This window comes from Mus pahari, chromosome 18, assembly GCF_900095145.1.
Source record: "Mus pahari chromosome 18, PAHARI_EIJ_v1.1, whole genome shotgun sequence".
In the NCBI taxonomy this organism is placed as follows: domain Eukaryota; kingdom Metazoa; phylum Chordata; class Mammalia; order Rodentia; family Muridae; genus Mus; species Mus pahari.
Window position 1 is genome coordinate 467,315 of NC_034607.1, and position 22,121 is coordinate 489,435.

General features: G+C 43.7%; 1 protein-coding gene and 3 pseudogenes across 1 annotated transcript in view; 3 read left to right on the forward strand and 1 right to left on the reverse strand.

The window, feature by feature from the left end:
* LOC110335975 overlaps positions 1–540 on the forward strand; it is a 7,416-nt pseudogene extending 6,876 nt beyond the window's left edge.
* The window catches only part of LOC110335974, a 100,856-nt pseudogene extending 82,923 nt beyond the window's left edge, over positions 1–17,933 (forward strand).
* On the reverse strand, positions 9,946–10,883 carry LOC110335976 (annotated as a pseudogene).
* Positions 17,934–18,711: 778 nt separating the features above from the next.
* The window catches only part of LOC110335977 (cytochrome P450 4F5-like), a 12,595-nt gene continuing 9,185 nt past the window's right edge, over positions 18,712–22,121 (forward strand). Inside the window, exons 1-2 of the mRNA XM_021218416.2 lie at positions 18,712–18,910; positions 21,912–22,056. Coding sequence (XP_021074075.1) covers positions 18,713–18,910; positions 21,912–22,056 — 343 coding nt within the window. The 5' untranslated portion in view covers position 18,712. The remainder of the gene's footprint in view (positions 18,911–21,911; positions 22,057–22,121) is intronic.

A 22,121-nucleotide genomic window follows, 5' to 3' on the forward strand; every position in this document is an offset into this window, starting at 1 on the left:
TGAATGCTGTGTGAAAGGAGAAAACAACAGCAGAAGCCCAAGAAAGAAAATGTGGGACAGGCTGTAGAGGGTGAGGAAAGCTAAGGTCCTGGTGAGCAGAATGGGAATCAAGACTGACTGTGTCATGTCAGGCTCAGGAGCCCCAGACACTGCATGACCTGAGGGCCTCATGTTATGTCCAGGATGAACGTGGAAAGGAGCTCTCAGATGAGGACATCTGGGCAGAAGCATACACTTTCATGTTTGGACGTGAGGGTTCTTGTGCATCTAGAGAGGAGGCAGGGTCAATCCAAGGGCCTCATGGAGGAGACTCTGTTATACCCTTGGTCTCTTGTGACTCTGCAACAAGCTCAGCTATTCCTCTCCTGTCTCCTTTCATCTTATGTCTACCCATCCAGCACTTTCTACCCTCCCTGAGCACCCTTTGGTGCTGAGGTGGCCAGGGATCCATGTTTGCTTGTGTGCCCCTCAGGACATGCACTCTCCTGGACCCTGTACAACCTGGCGAGGCACCGGGAGCACCAGGAGCGCTGCTTATGAGAGGTGCAGGAGCTGCTGAGGGATCTCAGTCCTGAGGAGACTGAGTGCTGAGCTTGGTACCTTGTGATCTCTACTCCTGTTATTATAGTTGCAAGCTATCATGCTGACTGCTACTTTTGATTTTTTTTTTTTTTGATGAAGTAGCTTGGAATTCAGTAGTTTAATGCCTCTACATCCAGGGGTTACATATCCAGTTTGGATATCTCTTTATCTCATTAATTAATTAATCAGTTAATTTTCATATAGCATGTTAGGATTTATTATGGCATTTCAAACCTAATTCATTTTTCTTCTCATCCTCATCACTAGCATCATTTCAATGACCTCTTTTACCTTGCCACTGCTTGCTTATGTTCTACATTCTACATCTCTTTCTTTAACTTCTTGTGTTTGACATGATTGAAGTCCTAGAATATAACCTTTGGGCCACATGTTATTTGCTGGGTTGATTTGCAACAATTCCTGATCATGTGTGTGTGCATACATCTCTCTCTCTCTCTCTCTCTCTCTCTCTCTCTCTCTCTCTCACACACACACACACACACACACACACACATCACTGAATTTCTCTCATCTGAATTACAATTTGGTCCATGATCTCTATGGTGGTTTAAATATGTTTGACCCATGGGGAATAACATTAGTAGGAGGTGTACACTTGTTGGAATAGATGTAGTCCTGTTGGAAGAAGTGTGGCACTGTGAGGGCAAGCTTTAAGGTATTTCCTCAAACTCCATCTAGTGTGAAATTACAGACCCTCCTACTAGTTGGCTGCAGAAGAGAGTCTCTTCCTGTTGGCCTTCAGATCAAGATGTAGAATTATTGGCTCTTCCAACAAGAGTCTGCTAGCATGATGCCATGTTTCCCACCACAATGATACTGCACTGAACTACTGAAACCATGAGACAACCCAATTAAATGTTTGCTCTTACCCCTTCTTTATTGATTCTTACATTTTCTACTAGAATTTCAAACATTCTTCCTTCTAGGTCTTAAAAATACTGTGTAGCTCTTCACCTGTCTGAGCAGAGATTAGTCTAAGGAAGACTTGGGAAATTTGTAACGTTGCACATTAGGAGGATCATTTCTGTTCTGCACTACTGTGACCAGTTTAAAGTACTATATTCTGTATCACAAAATAAATGAAGAAAAAAATTTAAATATTCTCACCATAGGGAAATGACAAGTCTTTGAAGTATCAGATATGGTAATTAACATTAAAGGTTTAGTGCTTTAGATGTAGGGAGAGAATCTGCCCTATATTTGGAGAACACAAACATTCCCCACCCCCTTTTGAGACAGCTTCTCATGAAAGTCATGGTGGCTTCCGACATGCTGTGTATCTGGGGTTAGCCTCCTGTCTCCACCTCCTCAGAGCTGCAATTCCACCCCTGGTTAATTTAGCACATTTTTGTTCGCTCCTTGTTAGTTTTTTGAAACTCTTCATCTATTTTATCTACCCACTTCCCAACAGTGTTTGGACTGTCTTCAGAAGGTGCCATGGTTTTAGGTGCTCATGTGCCCACCCCATGTTGGAGTCCACATATTTCATGTTCTTGTTACGCAGTAAAAGTTTTAAAAAGTTATTCTTGGGCTGGAGAGATGGCTCAGAGGTTAAGAGCACCAACTGCTCTCCCAAAGGTCCTGAGTTCAAATCCCAGCAACCACATGGTGGTTCACAACCATCTGTAATGAGATCTGATGCCCTCTTCTGGTGCGTCTGAAAACAGCTACAGTGTACTTAATAATAATAATAATAATAATAATAATAATAATAATAATAATAATAATAATAAATCTATAAAAAGTTATTCTCATTTTTACTACTATGGGTTTGTAAAAGGGTTTTAGTAATTGATAGGTGGACTCCTTATATTTTTATATATTTATTTACTTATAAGCATAGACTTACAGACTATGTGCCATAACCGACCTGCAACTTATTATGTAGACCAGCTTGACCTGCAACTCAGAAATCCACCTGCCTCTGGCTCTGGAGTACTGGGATTCAAGGTATGCACCTCCATGTTCTTTTTTTTTTTTTTTTTTTTTTTTGTTATATAATTTCTATCACGATAGGTCCAGGTTTGCTGCCCTTTGGGCCATCTCCATTTTCCTAATTTAATTCATCCAATAGAATTTTATTTCAGTTTTCTATGTTAAATTTGCCATTTGTTTATCCCTTAAAGTTTCTCTTTCTCTCCTGAAAACTACTATGCTTTCATTCATTCTAAGCATATTTTTTAGGTACTCCATTGGAGTGTAAGTGAAACCAGTGAGTATCTCCCAACATCTCAGAGCGACCTGTCTTTTACCCTAAGAACTGGTTCCATCTGAACCAGGAGCCTGCCCAGGGAACTGTTTTTCTTGTTGCTGTTTGTATTGAATTTGGATAATTTCTGTATTTTATTTGAAAATTTTAGTTTGTACGAGTATAGCATGTCACTGAAGTTCAACTTAATTTTGCATTGGGCTTTAGGCCCTATAGATGCTGTGTTTTGTAGATTGAGTCCCATGTTGCTGGCAGTTTGGATTTAGGAGAAAAATCAACCAACTTAGTGCCATAGCATAACTTCTCTCTCTTCCTCTGTAATGATTGTAATTTCAGCTCAGTTCTCTAAGTCATTGTTAATGTCTGTCTCCCTCTAGCTCAGATGCTAGTCTGAGCATGGAGGCAGTTCAGATTTCAGATCAGCTCTCCTGTCTCGACTACACTAGTCTTTGTTCTGCTCATATGTAGCCCCGGGATTGGGCTGAAGCTTTATATGGATCTCTGCTTCCCCTGACCCAAAAGGTATCATTTCTATCAGAGTACTAGCCCTGAAAGGAGCAATGATCTACTAAGATCTATAGATGTTTCCTCCCCAGCTCTCCTACAGCAGTAAACAGCTGCTGAGGACAGAGGCTCTGACTAGATGAGCTACAGAAGAGAGACTCTTAGACTGTGGAACTGCCTGCAAGCTGTGCAGTGAACTCTGGGGTTGCAGCCTCCATCCGTTGTCATGTGCTGGGTTGAGCTTCCCGGTGATGCAACTGGTTTTGGACCACCCCTGCTCCTTTAAATGAACTCTTGCTCATATCCCTGTAAGGAACCCCAGTAAAAACTCACCGGCTTACCAAGTTGGACTTCAGTATAGCATTACTTTTGTCTGTCCTAACTTCCCTTTCTGTGGTGAATAGACATGTGTTACATCTGTACAGAAAAGGTTTCTAATAGGCCTGCCTTTGCCTCCTTGGCCTTGCTGGCAAACTGTGTTAGTGATTACAGATGTGGACAGTCGAACATGTATGTCTCCATTAAACAAGCAGCATTGAAGGAACTTACAGCCCTAACTGTTTCCTCCTAGCTTTAATGCCAATGGGGAGATATGGGGATCCACACAACTGAAATACTTACTTAAGTGCGTCTAGTTGTAAGGTGGTATAATTAATCAAGAAAATGTTCTAGTGAGATGGTTTAGAGGTGTTTGCTGCCAAGCATGATAACTGAATTCAATCCCCAGGAGCCATATGGTGGAAGGAAAGAACTGGCGCCTACAAGTTGTCCTCTGACCTCCACATCACATCTCTCTCTCTCTCTCTCTCTCTCTCTCTCTCTCTCTCTCTCNTTTTTTTTTGTTTTTTTGAGACAGGGTTTCTCTGTATAGTCCTGGCTATCCTGGAACTCACTTTGTACACCAGGCCACGAACTCAGAAATCCATCTGCCTCTGCCTCCCGAGTGCCGGCTTCCTCTTTTATTTCTAGATTGTCTAATCTTTGTAAACTTTAACTTTTCCAATTAGAATATGATTTTTGGGTGGAGACACAGTTCAGTTGTGGGTACTTGCTAGTGTGCAAGCTCTGTGATGCCCAGTGCTGGAAAAGAATGATTGCCAAGTTTTTACCAAAAAGAAAAATGAGAGAGAGAGAGAGAGAGAGAGAGAGAGAGAGAGAGAGAGAGAGAGAGAGAGAGGAATTAAAAAAGGAAAGGAAAGATAAGATGTCAAATAGAAGGGTGTTAATCAGGAAGGGGAAGAGGACAAAAACGGTCAAAGGAGGGTAGAGTACTGGAGGGTGAACCTAGTCAAAATCCTTACAATTCTATGAAAAATCTCAACAAATTCTAAAGAGACGACGACTCTGGCAAGGGATCTATTGGATGATATTGAAAACGTTGATTATTTAGAAAACCTGACACATTTATAATAGATTATGCTAACCTTGAATATGGAATTAATCTAAGTCTTCAGAGAATCTTACAGCATGTTTTAGGGTTCTCTTGCTGTGAAGTGTCATCATGACCAAGGTGACATATAGAAGAACGACTTTAATGAAGGGCTTGTTTATAACTTCAGAGATTGAGTCCATCATCATTATGGCAGGAAGCATGTTGGCAGGCAGGCAGACGTGGTGCTGGAGAGGTAGCTGAGAGTTACATCTTGATTTACAGGCAGGAGAGAGAGAGAGAGAGAGAGAGAGAGAGAGAGAGAGAGAGAGAGAGATTGAGCTTGGGCCTGATATGGGCTTTTCAAAGCTCAGAGCCCTATCCCAATGACACACCTCTTACAACAAGACCACATCTAGTGCTTCCCAAACTGGTCACTAACTGGGGATGAAGCATACGAATAGATGAGCCTATGCAGTCCATTCTTATTCACACCACCACGCTATATTTCAAGGATTTTTTTTCTTCATCAAATTTAAATTAAAGTTTATTTATTTGTGTGTGTGTATGTGTGTGTATTTGCATGTGACAGACAACTAGGAATTTATGTAATTAAGCTTGGTGGCAGGGGCCTTTATCTTCTGAATTGTCTCATTGCCCAAGATGCAGCATTTCTTGTAGCCTTTAATTCTTCATCCTCCTGCCTCTACTTCCTGAGAGCTGAATGCCACCTTACCCAGGTAATTGAATAAATGTTTTAAAGCCTTTTCATTTTGAATTTATGGAAACATTTAAAGATATCAATTAAGGGTATGTTTTTCTTATAAATATTTCTAACACCAGGTTAGGCTTTCTTCTGGTGTTTTGTGATTTTCATTTTTAAGGTTTATGTTTCAATCTAGAGCCATCCTTGGTAGCTGAATTCTGCAACCCCAGCATTTGAAGGATAGAGGCGAGAATGATACCCTTACCACAATTTAAAAGTCGAATATGAAACGAACTTTAATTAAATACTGGCAGTTCGATGGATTGTCCTGCTAGGTCCATCTCCTGGTTTCCAGAAAATGGCCCTGAGCCACAGTTTGCAGGGGCTTAAAAAGGTAAATCCCACAATTCACCATGTTTCCAACCAGGGCTGGTTAGTGGCAAGCAGATAGCATGATGTGTTTCCCACATATACACCTCCTGCCTCTGACCAAACACATCTTAGTAGTTGGGTCTTTGCCCAACTTTGGCAAACTTGGTTAGAGAAGCGAAAACATGTGGATTGTTACTTCCTATAAACAATCCTGAAATAGCCTCCAGTCTTTCAGGAAATATCTGTGCTTGGGCAAGGGGCTTACAGATCAGAGGCACTGTTGTTTCAGAAATCTCTTAGGCACAGTAATTAAAATTTAAAACATAACCCTGGCTCTCACTTTGTCAGAAGAATAAGGAGTTTAAGGTCCTTTTTCATTGACTGAGACTTTATTTAACATAGTCAAAATATTAAGCAAACATCTTCCATTCATCCAGAGTGCAATTTTTTTTACTAATCATTTTATTTGTTTACATTTCAAATGATATCTGCCTTCCCGATTATCCCTCCACACACCCCCTCCCCTCATCTCCCCTCCCCTCTCCCCTTTGCCTCTATGAGGGTGCTCCCCCATCCACTCACCTGCTCCCACCTCATCACTATAGCATCCTCCTGTGCTGGGTCTTCAAACCTCCACAGGACCAAGTGCCTCCCCTCCCACTGATGCCAGATAAGGCCATCCTCTCCTACATATGTATCTGGAGCCATGGATCCTTCCATGTATGCTTTTTGGTTGGTGGTTTGGTCTCTGGGAGCTCTGAGTGGTCCTGTTAGTTGATATTGTTCTTACTATGGGGTTCCAATCCCCTTCAGCTCCTTCAGTCTTCCCCCTAGTTCTTTCATTGGGGTCCCTGGGCTCAGTCTGATGGTTGGCTGTGAATTTCTGCATCTGTATTGCTCAGGTGCTGGTAGAACCTTTTAGGGAACAGCCAAGCCTGGCTCTGTCGGCAAGCACTTCTTGGCATCAGCAATAGTGTTGGGGTTTGTTGTCTGCAGATGGGATGGATCTCTAGGTGGGGTGGTCTCTGGGTGGCCTTTCCTTCAGTCTCTGTTCCAATTTTTGTCTTGTCTTGCCTTTGTAAAAGAACACTTCTGGGTTAAAATTTTTGAGATAGGTGGGTGGCCTTATCTCTCAACTGGGGGCCGTGCCTATCTACTGGAGGTGGTCTCTACAGGTTCTATTTCCCCTTTGTTGCTTATTATGGCTAAAGTCAGTTCTGTTGGGTTCTGGGAGCTTCTCACTTCCCTGGCCTCTGGGACTTTGTAGTGGCTATCCACAGTTCCCCATCCTCTTTTGCTAAACATTTCTATTTGATTTCCTGAACCTCTATACTTCTCTCCTGCCCCTTCCAATACCTGATCTTGCTTGCCCTTTTTTTCCCTCCCCTTTCTCTCTCCCTCCCAGATCCCTCCCTCCCTCTACTTCAAGTTCTGTCCAGATCATTTAAAAAACAAAAGGAGATCAAAGGGATACAAATTGGGAAGGAGGAAGTCAAGATATTACTATTTTCAGATGATATGATAGTATACATAAGCAACCCCCAAAATTCTATCAGAGAACTCCTACAGCTGAAAAACAACTTCAGCAAAGTGGCTGGATTTAAAATTAACTCTAACAAATCGGTAGCCTTCCTCTACTCAAAGGATAAATGGGCTGAGAAAGAAATTAGGGAAATGACACCCTTCACAGTAGATACAGATAATATAAAATATCTTGGTGTGACTAGCCAAGCAAGTGAAATATCTGTGTGACAAGAACTTCAGGTCTCTGAAGAAAGAAATCAAAGAATACCTCAGTAGATGGAAAGATCTCCCATGCTCATGGATCGACAGGAGGGTATGTGCACTCTTGTATGTAGATTGGGGAATACACCTGTAAACACACAGACGCCAGAAGAGAGCATTTGTGTCCTTCTTTATCACTCTCTAGTCCTTTGAGACAGAATCTCTCTGAACCTAGGGCTCCCATTTTCTTGGCTAAAGCTAGAAACCAGTGAGCCTTAGCAATCCTCTTAATACCCTCAGAGCTGGGATTACAGACATGTGCAATGCTCAGCATTTTATGTGGGTGCTGGGATCTAAGTTCCGTTCCTCATGTTTGCATGACAAGCACTTTGACCTGCTGACACATCTCAACAATCCCTCTGCCCTTCATGATATAATGTCTATGTACTGGCCCACTTTAGCAGTCTGTTCTTCATGATGTAATGTCTATGTTCTTACTTTCTCCAGTTTGGGGGTTGGAGCCCAGGGCCTGCCTCACGTCAGCATGTAACCTCCCATTATGGTTCATGCACAGCTGGCTCTATGTTTCTTACCCTCTTTTCTTGTTATTTACTCACTTAAGAAATTAGAAAAGGTTTCAGGTTTAAGAGTTGTAAAACTGCAGAACTTTAACACAAATAACTTAGCTTTGTTTTAATGTAAGCACCAAGTTGTAACCACAGGCTTTTCTACCCACACCCTAATTCCTGAATGATGACTTAGAGGCTCGCTCCTATGAGTAAGTGCCTAGGCCATAAGTTTTGTCTTGTCATAACTTATTTAACCTGCTTATACTCTTCTATGTCTGCCACCTTGTTAGTTAAACCTCTCCCCAGTTCCATAGCTCCACTCTTCTAGGCTGAGGATATCTTCCTGAACCTGGCTCTCTCCCAGGGCATCTCTTTTTCTCTGGATGGCCCAGCTTCTTCTCCTGCCTCAGCTAATTGGCCTTTAGCTTTTTATTGACAGCTGACGCTTCCTCACAGAACAGAAGAGATTCTCTCTACACCAAATCTCAGGTGAAATTTCAAATGGGCATGATCCAGTCCTGATTTCACTATGTTGGAGTGACTATTACTTTTGATTTTTATGATTTTCAGATCACACTGACACACATCAGTACTCGATGGGTCTAGATATAACCCAAAGAACTTGGATTTGGGCATTGTGCAAAATAGAGGGCACAGGTGAAATTGTTGTTTGACTCACTTGGGCACATTGTGTGTCCTTTGTGTCTGTGTGAAGGTATGTGTTATTCAGTGCAGGGGACTAGAAGGCTAGAAGAGTGTGTCAGAGCCTTTAGATTTAGAGTTACACATGGTAGTGAGAGATACTTAGCATGGTATTAGGAGGAACTCATGTCCTTTGATAGAGCAGCACACTCAGAACTAATGAGCTATCAATCCAGCCTTGGTTATGGTTGTTTTATTACAATTTGTGTGTGGGTGTGTGTGAGCATGAATGTGGAGAACAGCTGTTTGTAATGGCGCATAAACTTTCATTTTTACCTCATAGTGCAAAACTCACTTAATCTGGGAAATGTTAGTTTTTGTCCCTCTACTATTTAAGAGTCCAGAGTCTATTATGATACTCAAAGTGCTCTCTTAACCATGAGTCTGTAGGCATAAATTTTATGTATCCTGCTTTTAATAAGGGTTGAACCTCTCCTCTCGTCCACCATTCAACAGAGGTAGTGGAATGAAAAGTTATTAGGATGGGGGAAGTGGATCTGTTCAGCAATAGTTCTTTGGGAGTGAGCTCGATTTTTTTTTTTGTCAGCCATTAAATCCTATAGCAAACACCAAGTAAGATGCAGCAGCTGCAGACCAGTCCTCCAGGCGGGCAGACCCCAGGCATGAACACTAACAGGCAGAGAAGCTGTGGAAACAGGAAGCTAGAGCAGGAGCCTCAGGAGCAGATCTGGGGTGAGCTTCCCCTGGTGTCACCACTAGGGGAGATCAACAAGTCTGTGTAGGGCAAACCAATACATGCTGTCATTAGCAAAGAATAGTGAGGCATAGCAAACCAAAACAAGGCTCAGGGCTCATCCCCAATATGTGTGCGTTTGTGTTTATGCTCCTTCATCAGGTGTCTTTTTTTTTTACTTAATTAAAATACTGAGTTTATTTCACATGTATATTTTTGTCTCCCTACCATTTCCACATCTGACCACCACTATTATTACTATGTCCTATCATAACATTCCATACATACTTAAAACCAAGTAAAGGGTGGAGTTCCATCCTTGAAAACTAAACAGGCATTTTAGACAACACATTCTTGGCAGTTGAACCTGGACAACATTTATCAAACACAGTAGGGAAAGTTCTCACTTTGTATTATAAAAAGAACAGTCAGATATCCACTATTACAGAAAAGAAGTAAGACAGAATATTTCAAACGGTTTAAACCCTTTCCTTAAAGAGACGTCCTCCACTGCCAGAGATCTTGAATAGCCTCCTGGTCAGTCGTCCGGAAACAATTCTCCACATAATTAATGAACTTGGCTTCCACTTTGGGAAGCCCTTTTCTATACTTGCTTGCATTTTTGCCTTAATGTCTTCTACAGAACTAGGTCCTTTTGATGTTTTAGGAGTTTTTCCCTGTTTTTTGAAGGACTCTTGACCCTTTGATTTTGGTGTTGACGGTTTTAAGTCTTTTCCATTTTGGTTTGATTTTTGTGCATTTTTGGCTGGGGTATCTCATACAGATTTCTTCACTGGGACCTTTTCTTCAGTTTCCTCTTCATCAAAATCATCATCATCATCATCATCATCATCCTCATCATCCTCTTCATCCTCATCATCGTCCCCATCATCTTCATCATCATCCTCATCATCCTCATCATCCTCATCCTCATCCTCATCATCGTCCTCATCATCTTCATCAAGTTTTACTTTTTTCTGTGGAACCTTGTTACCACCTCCAGGAGCAGATCTCTTTCCAGACATGCCCAAGAGTTTTATGTCCTCCTCATCTTCATCTTCAGACTCCACATCTTCCTCTACAGCTACCAGGTGCTGTCCACTATTGTGCACAGGCCCTGAACCACACTTCAACCGTAAGACCACAGGTGGTGTAATTTCAAAGCCCCCAAGGGAAACTGTTGGTTGTACAGACATTTTCAAAGTTGCCAGTGTGACTTTAATTGGACTGCCTTCATAGTTCATTGCTTCTGCCTCTACAATGTGTAACTTATCTTTTGCCCCTGCTCCTAAACTGACCGTTCTTAATGACAACTGGTGCTCATTTTCATCATTATCCACTTTAAAGTGATAGTCTTTGTCAGCCTTTAGTTCACAGCCGAAAAGGTAATTCTGAGGCCTAAGAGGACTCATATTCACGTCCATTGAGTCTTCTATGAGGTGGAGGCGTTCACTTTGGTGTGGGAGAAGCCGGACAGAAAACAACTGCCTGCTGATCCACAGGACAGATGCACAGGACGGAATCATGCCAAGTATCAGGTGTCTTTTTATATAAATGTTTGCTATATCCAAACATCCTTTCACCTGTATTCGCTTCAAGAAAGCACGTGTCTGCTTTAGCAAGGTATCCTTTCTGCTGTGTACCCCAGCAAAACAACATTTGACATAACTAAGTGAATTTAATTAAGGTCTCTTTTAATGTTCTGTTCATTCTTTCTAACTGTCCTGAACTTTGGGGTCGATATGTACAGTGCAATTTCTAATCTGCCCCAATAAATCTTGCTACATCCTGGCTTGCCTTGGACACAAATGTTGGTCCATTATCTGACTCTATCATATGAGGGACTCTATACCTGGGTAATATATCCTCTAGTAACTTCTTAGCCACTACCTGTGTAGTCTCGGCCTTCGTTGGGAATGCTTCTGTCCATGTGGAGAAAGTGTCCAGGAACACCAGCAAGCACTTGTAACTGTACTTCCCTGGTTTGATTTCTATAAAGTCAAACTTCCTAGCAGACCCCTGGCCTCTTACCTCGCAGTTGAGAGCCTGGATGTCTGGGAGTGTTATGGGTGCTGGTTAGCTGGCAAGCTCTGCAGCTTGACACTATATCTTCAATAGTGTTCTGCATATCCTTGAAAGTCACCTTAGATTATCTCATTTTGTCGGCAATTTGTCTCACTCCCATGTGAGTGACTGGATTTTCCTGAGGATGGTTTTTGCCCAGGAGGTGGGCAATATTAGCTTACCATCAGTCAATCACCACCGGCCTTCCAAACATTGACTCAGGGACTGATTTTTAGCCCATTTGATCTCTTTCTCCATATGGCCTTGGCATTCTGGTAAGTTGGGATTGGGTGGCTTGGGCAGGACAGTAGCAAACACAGAGGCTGCTGTTTCTTTTAGGGCTACCTCCTTAGCAGTTTTGCCAGCTAGACATATTCTTCTTCAGTATGTAGATGGTTGGAATACCGGGGTTGTTCCTTTTTGATGGCCTGGACAATGTATGATGGACAACCTCTTTTGCAACCAGGGGGCTTTGAGTACCTGTAGAATTTTATCCTTATTTATCCCTTCTGCAGTTAGGAACCCTCTCTCCTGATAAATAGCTCCATGTATATGAGCAGTTGTGAATATATATCAGCTGTCAGTGTAAATATTAACAGCCAGTTCTCTTTCCATGATGAGGGCCTGGGTACGCACTATCAATTCAGCCTTTTGAGCTGAAGTACCTTGGGGAAGAGACTGAGCCCAGACGACCTCTGTTTCTGTGGTCCCTGCTGCTGCTGTCTTCCTCTGACCCTTGCAGATGGAGCTGCTTCCATCTGTAAACCAAGTCCTCTCGGACCCTGGCAGAGGGGAGTGCTTTGAGTTGGGTTGGGTTCTATGTATGAGACAGGTTTTACTGCATTAGTGGAGCGGATGGTCCAAGTCAGGGTCAGGGAGAAGAGTCCCAGGATTCAAGGAGACAGGGGGCTGGAAGGTAACTCAGCCAGGGATAATTAGTAAGGTCTGGTACTGAGTCATGCCGGCATTACTGAGCCACCTACCAGGCAGCTGTTTGAGTACTCCTTCAATTGTATGGGGGTGGGTTATGGCTAAATTTTGGCCCAAAGTTAATTTATCTGCATCTACAACCATGTTGTATGTGCAATGACACACAGGCAAGGTAGCCATCCTGATGTCACTGGGTCTACTTTCTTGGACAAAAAAAGCCATTGGCTGTTTCCATGGCCCTAGAGTTTGGGTTAAGACTCTGGCAATTCCTTTATGTTCATCAACATATAGATGGAATGGCTTAGCCCCAAAGCAGGGGCTGACAGCAAGGCGTGTTCAATTTTTTTTTTTTTTTTGATTTATCAAAACAGGGTTTCTCTGTATAGCCCTGGCTGTCCTGGTACTCACTTTGTAGACCAGGCTGGCCTCAAACTCAGAAATTCTCCTGCCTCTGCCTCCCAAATGCTGGGATTAAAGGCGCCTGCCACCACGCCTGGCTCTAATTTTTTTAAAGGCCCTTTGTTGTTCTTGAGTCTAAACAAAGTCCGTGGCATCATATAAAGATTTAGCTATTTCAGCAAACCCCATAATCTATAATCTACAAAAGTCTGCGGGCCTCAAAAACTTTCTCACTTATCATGGATTCTGGGGAGTAGGGATGTTGATGACAGTTTCTTTTCTTGCTGTGGAAAGCCATCTCTGGCCTTTTTTCAGAATATAACTGAGATAGATGACATTGGTCTTGTAGAGCTGTGTTTTTTTGCTTTTTGTTTTTTGTTTTTAGCAGATGCATGATATCCCATGACCCCCAGAGTCTGTAAGAGATTTTGAGTCCCTGTCTTGCAACATCTCTTTAGTTTCTGCGGTAACCAAAAGATCATCTACATACTGAAGAAGAATATGTCTGGGTTGGTAGCCCAGCACTCACCCAAGTCCTCATGTAAAGCTTCACCAAAAATGGTGATGGATTCTTATAGCCTTGGGGCAGGTGGGTCCAGGTGAGTTGTCCGTTAATGTCTCTTGTGGGATGACATCATTTAAAGGCAAAACATCTTTTAGGTCAAGAACAGAATACCATTTCTGATCTGGTAGCAACAAGCTCAATAAAGTATAAGGATTAGGCACCGTTGGGTATATGTTTATCACCCTGCAGTTAACTTCCAGTAAGTCATGGACAGGGCGATAGTCATTGGAATGTGGCTTCTTTATGGGCAACAATGGAGTATTCTAGAATGATTGACATGGCCTGAGAACTCCCAGGGCCCATAGTCTTTGGTTCCTCTTTTGTACCTCTTGAGACATGGGATATTGGCAGACTCATGCTGGATCCACCCTTTGTTTAAGCTCTACAAACATAGGGAATTTATGTTTTGTTAAGTTTTTGACCATTGCTGGGGAAACTTTTTCAAACAAACATCCAAATCTTGTTTAGGGGGTGTCTGGTGACTCATATAGTCTATACTCATTCTCAGAAGCCAAGTTGAGAGTCAACACCTTGATTGGGTTACCTTTCTGATCGAATAACCATACTTTCATAAGTTTAAAATGAATTTGGGCTCTCATTTTTGCTAGAAGGTCCCTCCCTAGTAAGGGGTATGGGCACTCGGGAATGACTATGAACGCATGAGTTACCCATCCCTTTCCTAAGTCCACTGTTCTTCAGGTGTTCCATGAATATTGTCTGGTGCCTGTGATCCCCTGCACCCAGGACCTCTTGGAAGACAGTAGCCCTTTAGCCCTCAAGAGCACTGAATGTTGAGCTCCAGTATCCACCGGGAAGTCTAGGGGCTTCTCCTCCACTCTAAGGACTACCCTGGGTTTGGGGAGGAGGTCCCAATCCTGACTCCCTCAGTCTTCTCCTTCTGCGATCATGGTCTTGACCTTTGGATTTTTTCTTTGCACGCCCTTTAGCCCAGTGCCCTTTCTCTTTACAATAGGTGCATTGGTTCTTACCTAATGGTGGTTGATAAGCTCTAGGTTCTGTCTGCTTCTTTAGCAATACACTGGAGCTGGCACTTTCTTTCTCTCAAGTCCAGAACATTATTGGCCCTAAGGGCTTTGGCCAAATCTCTGTTCAATATCTTTCCTGTCTTAATCTTTTTTTTTTTTTCATTTTTGGTTTCTCTACTGTGATACACCTTTTCTGTGACCTCCATTAAATCCCTCAATGACTTTTCTCCTAATCTTCCTAACTTCCTTCTAATGTCTGATGCTGACTGATTGATAAACACCAGCACTTCTGTGTTAGAATTCCCTGTCTCTTTAGGATCTAGGTGCATATAATGTCAGAAAGCATCCATAACCCCCTCAAGAAATATTGCTGTGTCTTCATTAGCCTCCTGATTAACATCACAAACCTTAACCAAATTAGTGGGTTGCCTAGTGGCTGCCAAGAGACCTGCCATCAGAGTCTGGCCATAGACTCGAAGATGCTCCCTACCTTCACTTGTATTGTAGTCCCAGCCTGTTCTCTTGAGGGGAAATCCATTGTCACTATCGGCTGGGTTCTGGGCTGGAATGGCATTGTCTCCTACATTCTTTTGGGCCTCTAAAATGATGTGTTCCTTTTCCTCCATGGTGAAAAGAATCTACGAAAGCTGCTGACAATCGTGCCATATGGGCTGATGAGTGAACAGGATACTGTCTAAGAGACCAATGAGCTCCCTAGAGTTGTCAGAGAATTGGGCATTTTCCCTCTTCCAACTATAAAGATCAGCTGTAGCAATGGGCCAATAATAGTGAGGTTGATTCTCTTGTTGATAGACTGGTCCTGCTGTCCTTAGGGGTAAAATAGTGGGATCTGCCTCTGGCTGGGCAGCCTCAGGAGGCACCATATGCTTGCTTCTGTTCCCTGTGCAGGCCCCCTTTCTATTCCTGAAGTTGATACCACTGGAGCTGTAGGCCTACACTGGGGGAAGTGCTGATAGTACCAAGGGGGGAAGACAATATCCTCAGGGGTGCTATCCTGTATGATAGGATGGAGAAGTGGCAGTGGATATGGGAACTTCTTGTTTCCATTCTCCCACCACCAGGGCCGACACTGTTCTGTTGATGAGAAAACTTTAGCAAGGGAAAAGAAGAAAGACTTAACCCATTGTGGTGGGTTGGTAACCAAGTCCTTCCAAACTACTATATAGCAGACTTGATCAGGTGTCATGCCCACTCTAGTAGTGACTCACAACAGGTCTAAAAACCTGGACGAGTCCTGAGGAAAAAGTGTCTCAAGGAGACTCAGCCTCCTGGAGTCCTGGCATTTCCAATAATCTATATACACGAACCCTATCCACATGTTAGTATGGTGTATGCTCTCTTTCAGTATTATCAATGCCTTTAAAGATTGAATTTTTTACCATAGGTGAAGTTTCCACCAGTGTTCCAAAGTCCTAAAAAAATTCCTTAAAGCCAGAAGCTCAGAATTCAGTGACAAGGTTACCTATTCATTAACATTCTAACTCACTTCTAGTAAAGAAGCATCACAAAGAACAGAGCCAAGCTCAGGGCAAAGCTTACCAAGGCCTAGGAAATAGGGGGGTTGTGGTATTGCATTAGCAGAACCCCCAAAACAGGTTTTTCTGCTAGGCCCAAAGGAACAGCATAACAGGATTTACTGGGGACCCCTGACAGTGGGGTTTAACTATCCAGTAGCCTTGCACCTGGCTTCCTCCTCAAGCTGCCTGGTCCCACCCCCTAATCTTTTGTTGTATTCAATCCTTTGTTTTGTGTCATTGTATCTGCGAATGTATCCTGCCCTGCTTCTCTTGTTTGTTCTGTATTAAAGATGTGATGCTCATTTTAATCAATACATTCAGTTTTATACTCTCTCTCATGTCAAACTGTCTGTCACTCATTCGCTGAATCCTTGCTCGCCTGCAACCAAGAGACCCATTCCACGCAGATCGAGGACCCAAGTGAGGTCCGTCTGTGGCAATCAGGGTGCTCCTGTGCCTTTTGAAACACCTTGTCTTCTACTGCTAACACCGTGGGAAGAAGGAAAATCCCCTCTGGCAGCCAGACAACATCAAAAGTCAGCAACTCTGAGCTGTAGTAGGTAGTCATTTTCCCCTTCTTCACTTCTACCAAGAGGTTGTGAGCTCTGGCCCTGATTTCCTTAAAATGAGCTAAAAACAATATTGAGAGAGTGAGAATCAGTTTGTTCCATAGCATCTGTTAAAGTCCAATAGATATAGAAACCAAATACAACAAGGAACAAAACAGATAAACAAACATGCATGAAGTATCCGTGTTGCCATTGAAACCAGAAAAAAATCCAAACACACAGACCCACAGACTACCACCTCAGAAATGGAAAGCAGAATGGTGAGGAAAGGAACCAATGGGGAGGCCCTACTTCCTCTACTAAGAGTTCCTCCCCCACAAACGAGAGACACACCCTCCAGTGGGGCCGCTCTAAGTCACTCTTTGCTGCTTTTACAGACACCTCCAGGCTTTTCTCAAAATGAAATTGAGAACAGAGACACTAAGACAATACAGAAATACTGAAAACTCACGGGCCAGCACTAGACTCTCCCAGTAGGGGGTCCTGGGGAATCTGCTGGGGAATCCCAGACAAGCCCCCACAAAGTAATGCCCCATTCACGAGACCACCAAGAGACCCTCAAGAGACCACAACTCAAACGCGAATACACAAGAGTCGTTTTGTTTGAGTTCAGACTCAAGATGCAACCCTCTATGAACAATAGGTCAGGAATGTGACACTCAGGTCTAGGGTCTTAGGGTTTATATAGGGGAAATTACCAAGCTGGGGATTTCAGGCCTTGGTGTTACGTGACTGGGTAAATGGGGGAAGGAACGCTAGCCTTCAAATTGATAACATTTGCTCTGACAGCAAGGAGGGTCCATATATCTGGGAAAGGACCTCTTTGACCAGGGAAAGAATAACTCATCCTGTTCTCAGTTCATTCTTCCCTGTTGTGGTAATCTGGACAGTTGTTATATCACTCTTTGACTGCTGGGAACATTTGCTGGTCTCTTTCTCATAGCTTAAAAGTGGGGGCCTTATCACTTTAAGGACATTAATTTTCTGCTTACTCCAAAGGCAATAGACAGTTGTGCCAGAGGGAGTGCTGGCTGGTTGGGGGATGTAGGGGGATACTGATGCTAAACTAGGCAACAGGGCTTGCACAAAGGAGAGGGCTGGCTGCTTTTTGTCTCTTCACAAGAGGTGGCGATCTAGGCTTTCTGAACAACATACACCCCTGTTAAGGTCAAGTCCCCATTACATCCTGGGAAGACAAGTCATTCCAGGCTTGTTCATTCTTGCCCGTACCCCTCTGCTGATAGCACTTCAGTCTGACTCCTTTCCTCCTCACAAACGCTCTGAACTCTGACCCTTTAGCTGCCAGCTGTGTTTGCCCAGCCAGGACATCTATCTCTTCAGTCTGACCAGGGCTGGGTTCTCTGGTCTAGTTTGCAATTGTTTCTATCCAGGGGCTGGGCTGCTAATGGAGAGGACTGAATGCTGCAAGACTGTAGTCTGTGAGCAGAGGCATTCCAGAGACAGGCCTGCAGTTCTGCAGTGAGAAATTCTGCATGCTGCACTCCCACCAGCGAGATGTACAGAGAGCCCTGGGAGATGCTCGGGAACATCCGAACACCACCCGCACATCTGTACTTCCTCCTTCATGCTTTGGTCAGCAGACGGTTGCCCCTGGAAGGGCCCAGAGTCACCTTAGCCCTGACTCAGAGGTGCTGTATCCTAAATGTGTGTGTCTGTGGCCCTGATCCTCCCCTCCACTCCAGTCTGGCCCTGCCCAACTCCTTTAGCTAGATGCCCAGGCAGGGAGGAAGTGGCTGAGCCTGGGAGGGATTTGATTGGTTCAGTCTCCCTGCAGTTAGGAAGCAGGGGATAAATGTTCTTCACAGGAGTGGGGAGAAGGTCTTAGAGGACTGGCTGCTCCTGAGAGAAGGTACTGACTTGGGCTGTGAGGCAAGAGATGTTCCTGACTCTGATCAGGATGAGTTTAGCAGCGTTGGGTGGATCCATGGAGACAACTGGCACAAGTCACCCTGGGTTTCTGGATAACTACTTGTGCTTCAGGCTGAGCGATCCCAGACTTTCAACAGCTCTTGTCTGTGTGTTCCCTGCCTCCTTCTCTCTCTCATTCTGTCTCTTCCTGTATCTCCCTCCCCTTCTCTGCTCTACTCCCAAATCCACTCAGTTTCTGCCCATGCTCAAAATTCTGAAGTTTTCCAGGTTCCTCTTCCAAACCTCAGAATCTCCTCCTGTGTCTGTCTGCTCAGCAGGATGCTGCGGCTAAGTGTGTCTGNNCNNGACCTGGGCTCNGTGGTGACCTCGTCATGGCATCTTCTGCTTCTTGGAGCGGCTTCCTGGATTTTGGCCAGAATCCTTGCCTGGACTTACTCATTCTGTGAGAACTGCTCCCGACTCAGATGTTTCCCTCAGCCCCCTAAAAGAAACTGGTTTTTGGGTCACTTGGGCATGGTGAGTATGGCGGCAGATAGGCTGGGGTATCGGGTGTAGTGTTCCCTAGAAGTCAGGAAAGGTCTGGATCCTTAGCAGGGAGAAGCAAAGAAAGTTAGTTGGGCCCCTCTCCTCATCACAACCCCACATTCATTTGTCTTTCTTTCCAAGTTGTGCTCATCAGCTTTCTCTCTTCCTTACCCGGCACCAGCCCCACTGTGGGCCACACTCTCAGCAGGACTGAGGATTCCTCAAGTGCCTGGATGTGTGTCATAGTCAGTGGATCCCGTGGTGAATAGCACACNGTAATGGCATCCCTGGTATANTCCATTTCACTGTTGGGTTTGAGGTCTTCCTTCAGTATGTCCAAGGTCCTGCCTCCTGTCTGGCTCATCTCTCTGGTTTCAGATCAGTGTCTGTATCTCTCTGGGTTGCTCCTTGCCCTGTAGCACTCAGCTGTGAATTCTTACCCCCACCTACTATTTGGGTGCAGAAGAAAGATTGTAGTTTTTTCCCTTCCACTTCTTGGCCTCTGTCCTTCCTCATCTTGCCCTCTGTCCTGAAAATGCATTGGTGGGCTCCATTATGCAACGCAGGTTAAGGATGAACACTTTGTAACATTGGTAATGATTATCTGGAGTGTTTAGAGTTTTTACACGCGAAGCAATGACTTTATTCCAAAGGCACANCACAGCATGACCATTTTCTCTCTGGTCTCATCATAATGACTACACTTCCTACTCAGCACCCTTCCCTGGTCACCGGGTTCCCTTGCTCCATGCTGCTCCATGTTGCAGAACCATGTCTTGGGATTAGATCACTCATAATATCCATATCATCACCAATGCCGTACATTCAAGTCGTGCTTCTCTCAACAGAATCCTCTTTCCTACCGACATTTTCATTTAACCATTGTTATCCAGTGTCTTCTCAGCATCACCATCCTTTATGCATCCTAACCTATCAGCTTCCTTACAGGTCCCTTTCATCTCCCCATGAGTTCAGACTCCTATCAAGATTTCAAGTGTGAGGTTCTTGACAATTCATATTTTCCTTTAGGCATTTGGAAAAGTGTTGCTTTTGATGACCCCAACGCCCATATGTTGTGTTTTATTATCCACACTGATACTGTAGAATCAGGTGACATGTCTGCTCCCATTCTTATCCCTCCAATGTTGTCTTGCTGTACTAAATCTCCCGTCTGTTTTTCATCCTCCTCCTCCTCCTCCCCTTCCTCTTCTTCCTTCCTCCTCCCTTCCTCCTCCTCCTCCTCCTCCTCCTCTTCTTCTTCTTCTTCTTCTTCTTCTTCTTCTTCTCCTTCTTCTTCTTCTCCTTCTTCTCCTCTTTCTCCTTCTTCTCCCTTCTTCTCCCTTCTCCTCCTCATCCTCTTCTTCCTCCTCCTATTCATCTTCATCTTCCTCTACTTCTTGTTCTTCCTGTTCCTGTTCTTGTTTTCCTTGTTCTTCTTTTGGTTCTTCCCTTCCTCCTTCTTCTCCTCCTCCCTGCCTCTTCCTTCTCATACTCCTTCTATTTCTTCTTCTACTTGTACTTCTTCTACTTGTTTTTGTCCTTCTTGTTCTTGTTCTTCTTTTTGCTGTTCTTCTTGTTTTGATTTTTCATTTTCTACTTTACTTTGCTTTTCTGTATAGCTTTGGCTCTCTTGGAGCTTGTTCTGTACACCAGGATGACCTAAAACTCACAGAGATCTGTGTCTGTTTCCCAAGGGATTGAATGCTTGTGCCAACTCCCTCAGGGTTCTGCCTTCTGATTATGGACAAAGGATCATTGTTGTCATGGGCTGTTCCCTTCCCTGCTTGTTTCTCATTTCTCTCACCCTTGATTACCATGTCCCTGAGTCCTGGCTCTATCTCCTTCATTTCCTCACAGCTCTCTGGTGCATTGGCTTGTCCACCTTTCCTGGTAGCTCCTATTTGGCCCCAGAATTAAATCCTTCTTGGTCTCCTCTTTGCTCCCTGAGGTCCTTCTCTGTCTACTTCTGGATACCCTCCCCTTTGAACTTTCCACATGACTCCTCAGTCACATTCTTCCATTTCCCCTCTGCTGTCTTTCTTGAAGCTTTCTCCTTACCTGAGGGGCACAAATCCTCAGTCATTCATCAGTTCCCTCCTTAGATGACTTCCAAGTTCACACTTCTCTGGAGCTGGGGATCAATATTTGGAAACCTCTGCGATTCTTTGCTGCAATTCTTTGGAAGTTCCTGCAGAGAACTGATCTTAATAGGCTGTGGTGAATTGGGGACAAGTGAGAGAATTGGATGGGATGAAATTAGCTGAAGGTTTATACTTAACTGGAGTGGAGGATGGAAGTGTGAGGAAGGAAGGGATGAAGAGGAGAGATAGATGATTTAGGTGTAGGAAAAAAAATCCCATATAGAAAGAGATACACAGATGCCAGAGAGGATGGAGAGTGAGTGATCAGATGAAGGAAATGGAGAAAAATCTGAATCATGATAAAGAAATAAATACACAAAAATATACTGAGATCTACCATTTTAATCATTTTTCTTTGCTTCCAGTTATCTACCACATCATTCAATGTAATCTATGTTGTCTATCATGCTATTATGTATCTGCCTATGTATATGCTATCATATATCATATATCCTACCCTCTATCAAGTAGTCACATATCATCTAAATTCAGACTGTATGAATCTATCTATCTATAAATCTATCTATCTATCTATCTATCTATCTATCTATCTATCTATCTATCTTTCTTTCTATCTATCCATCCATCCATCCATCTGTCCATCCATTGATCCTTCAATTGTCTATATCTACATCACAAGACAAAGGGACGAACAGAGTGATGTGTCTGGGAGAGGGATTTGGATAGACTCATGTGTGCAGGAAGGTACACATGTAGTTGAACTATTGACTCATCAAGATATTGGAATGAGTGGTCCAAGCAGGATGGTTAGAGGGATGAGCATGTTGGGCAGAAAACAGGAGCACCTATGACACCATGCATAGACTGGCCTCAAACTTCTGTATTCTCAGATTGAGCACAATGAGGAAGGCATGCGGCTGATAACTGAAGCGGGCCAGACTTTCCGAGATGTTCATCTCTGTTGGCTGGGACCAGTGATTCCTGTGCTGAGGATTGTTGACCCTGCATTTGTTGCCCCCCTGCTCCAGGCCCCAGGTATCCATTCTAGGATCCCAACCATTGGCTTCTTCTCTGTCCCTTATCTCAGCTCATTCTATCCC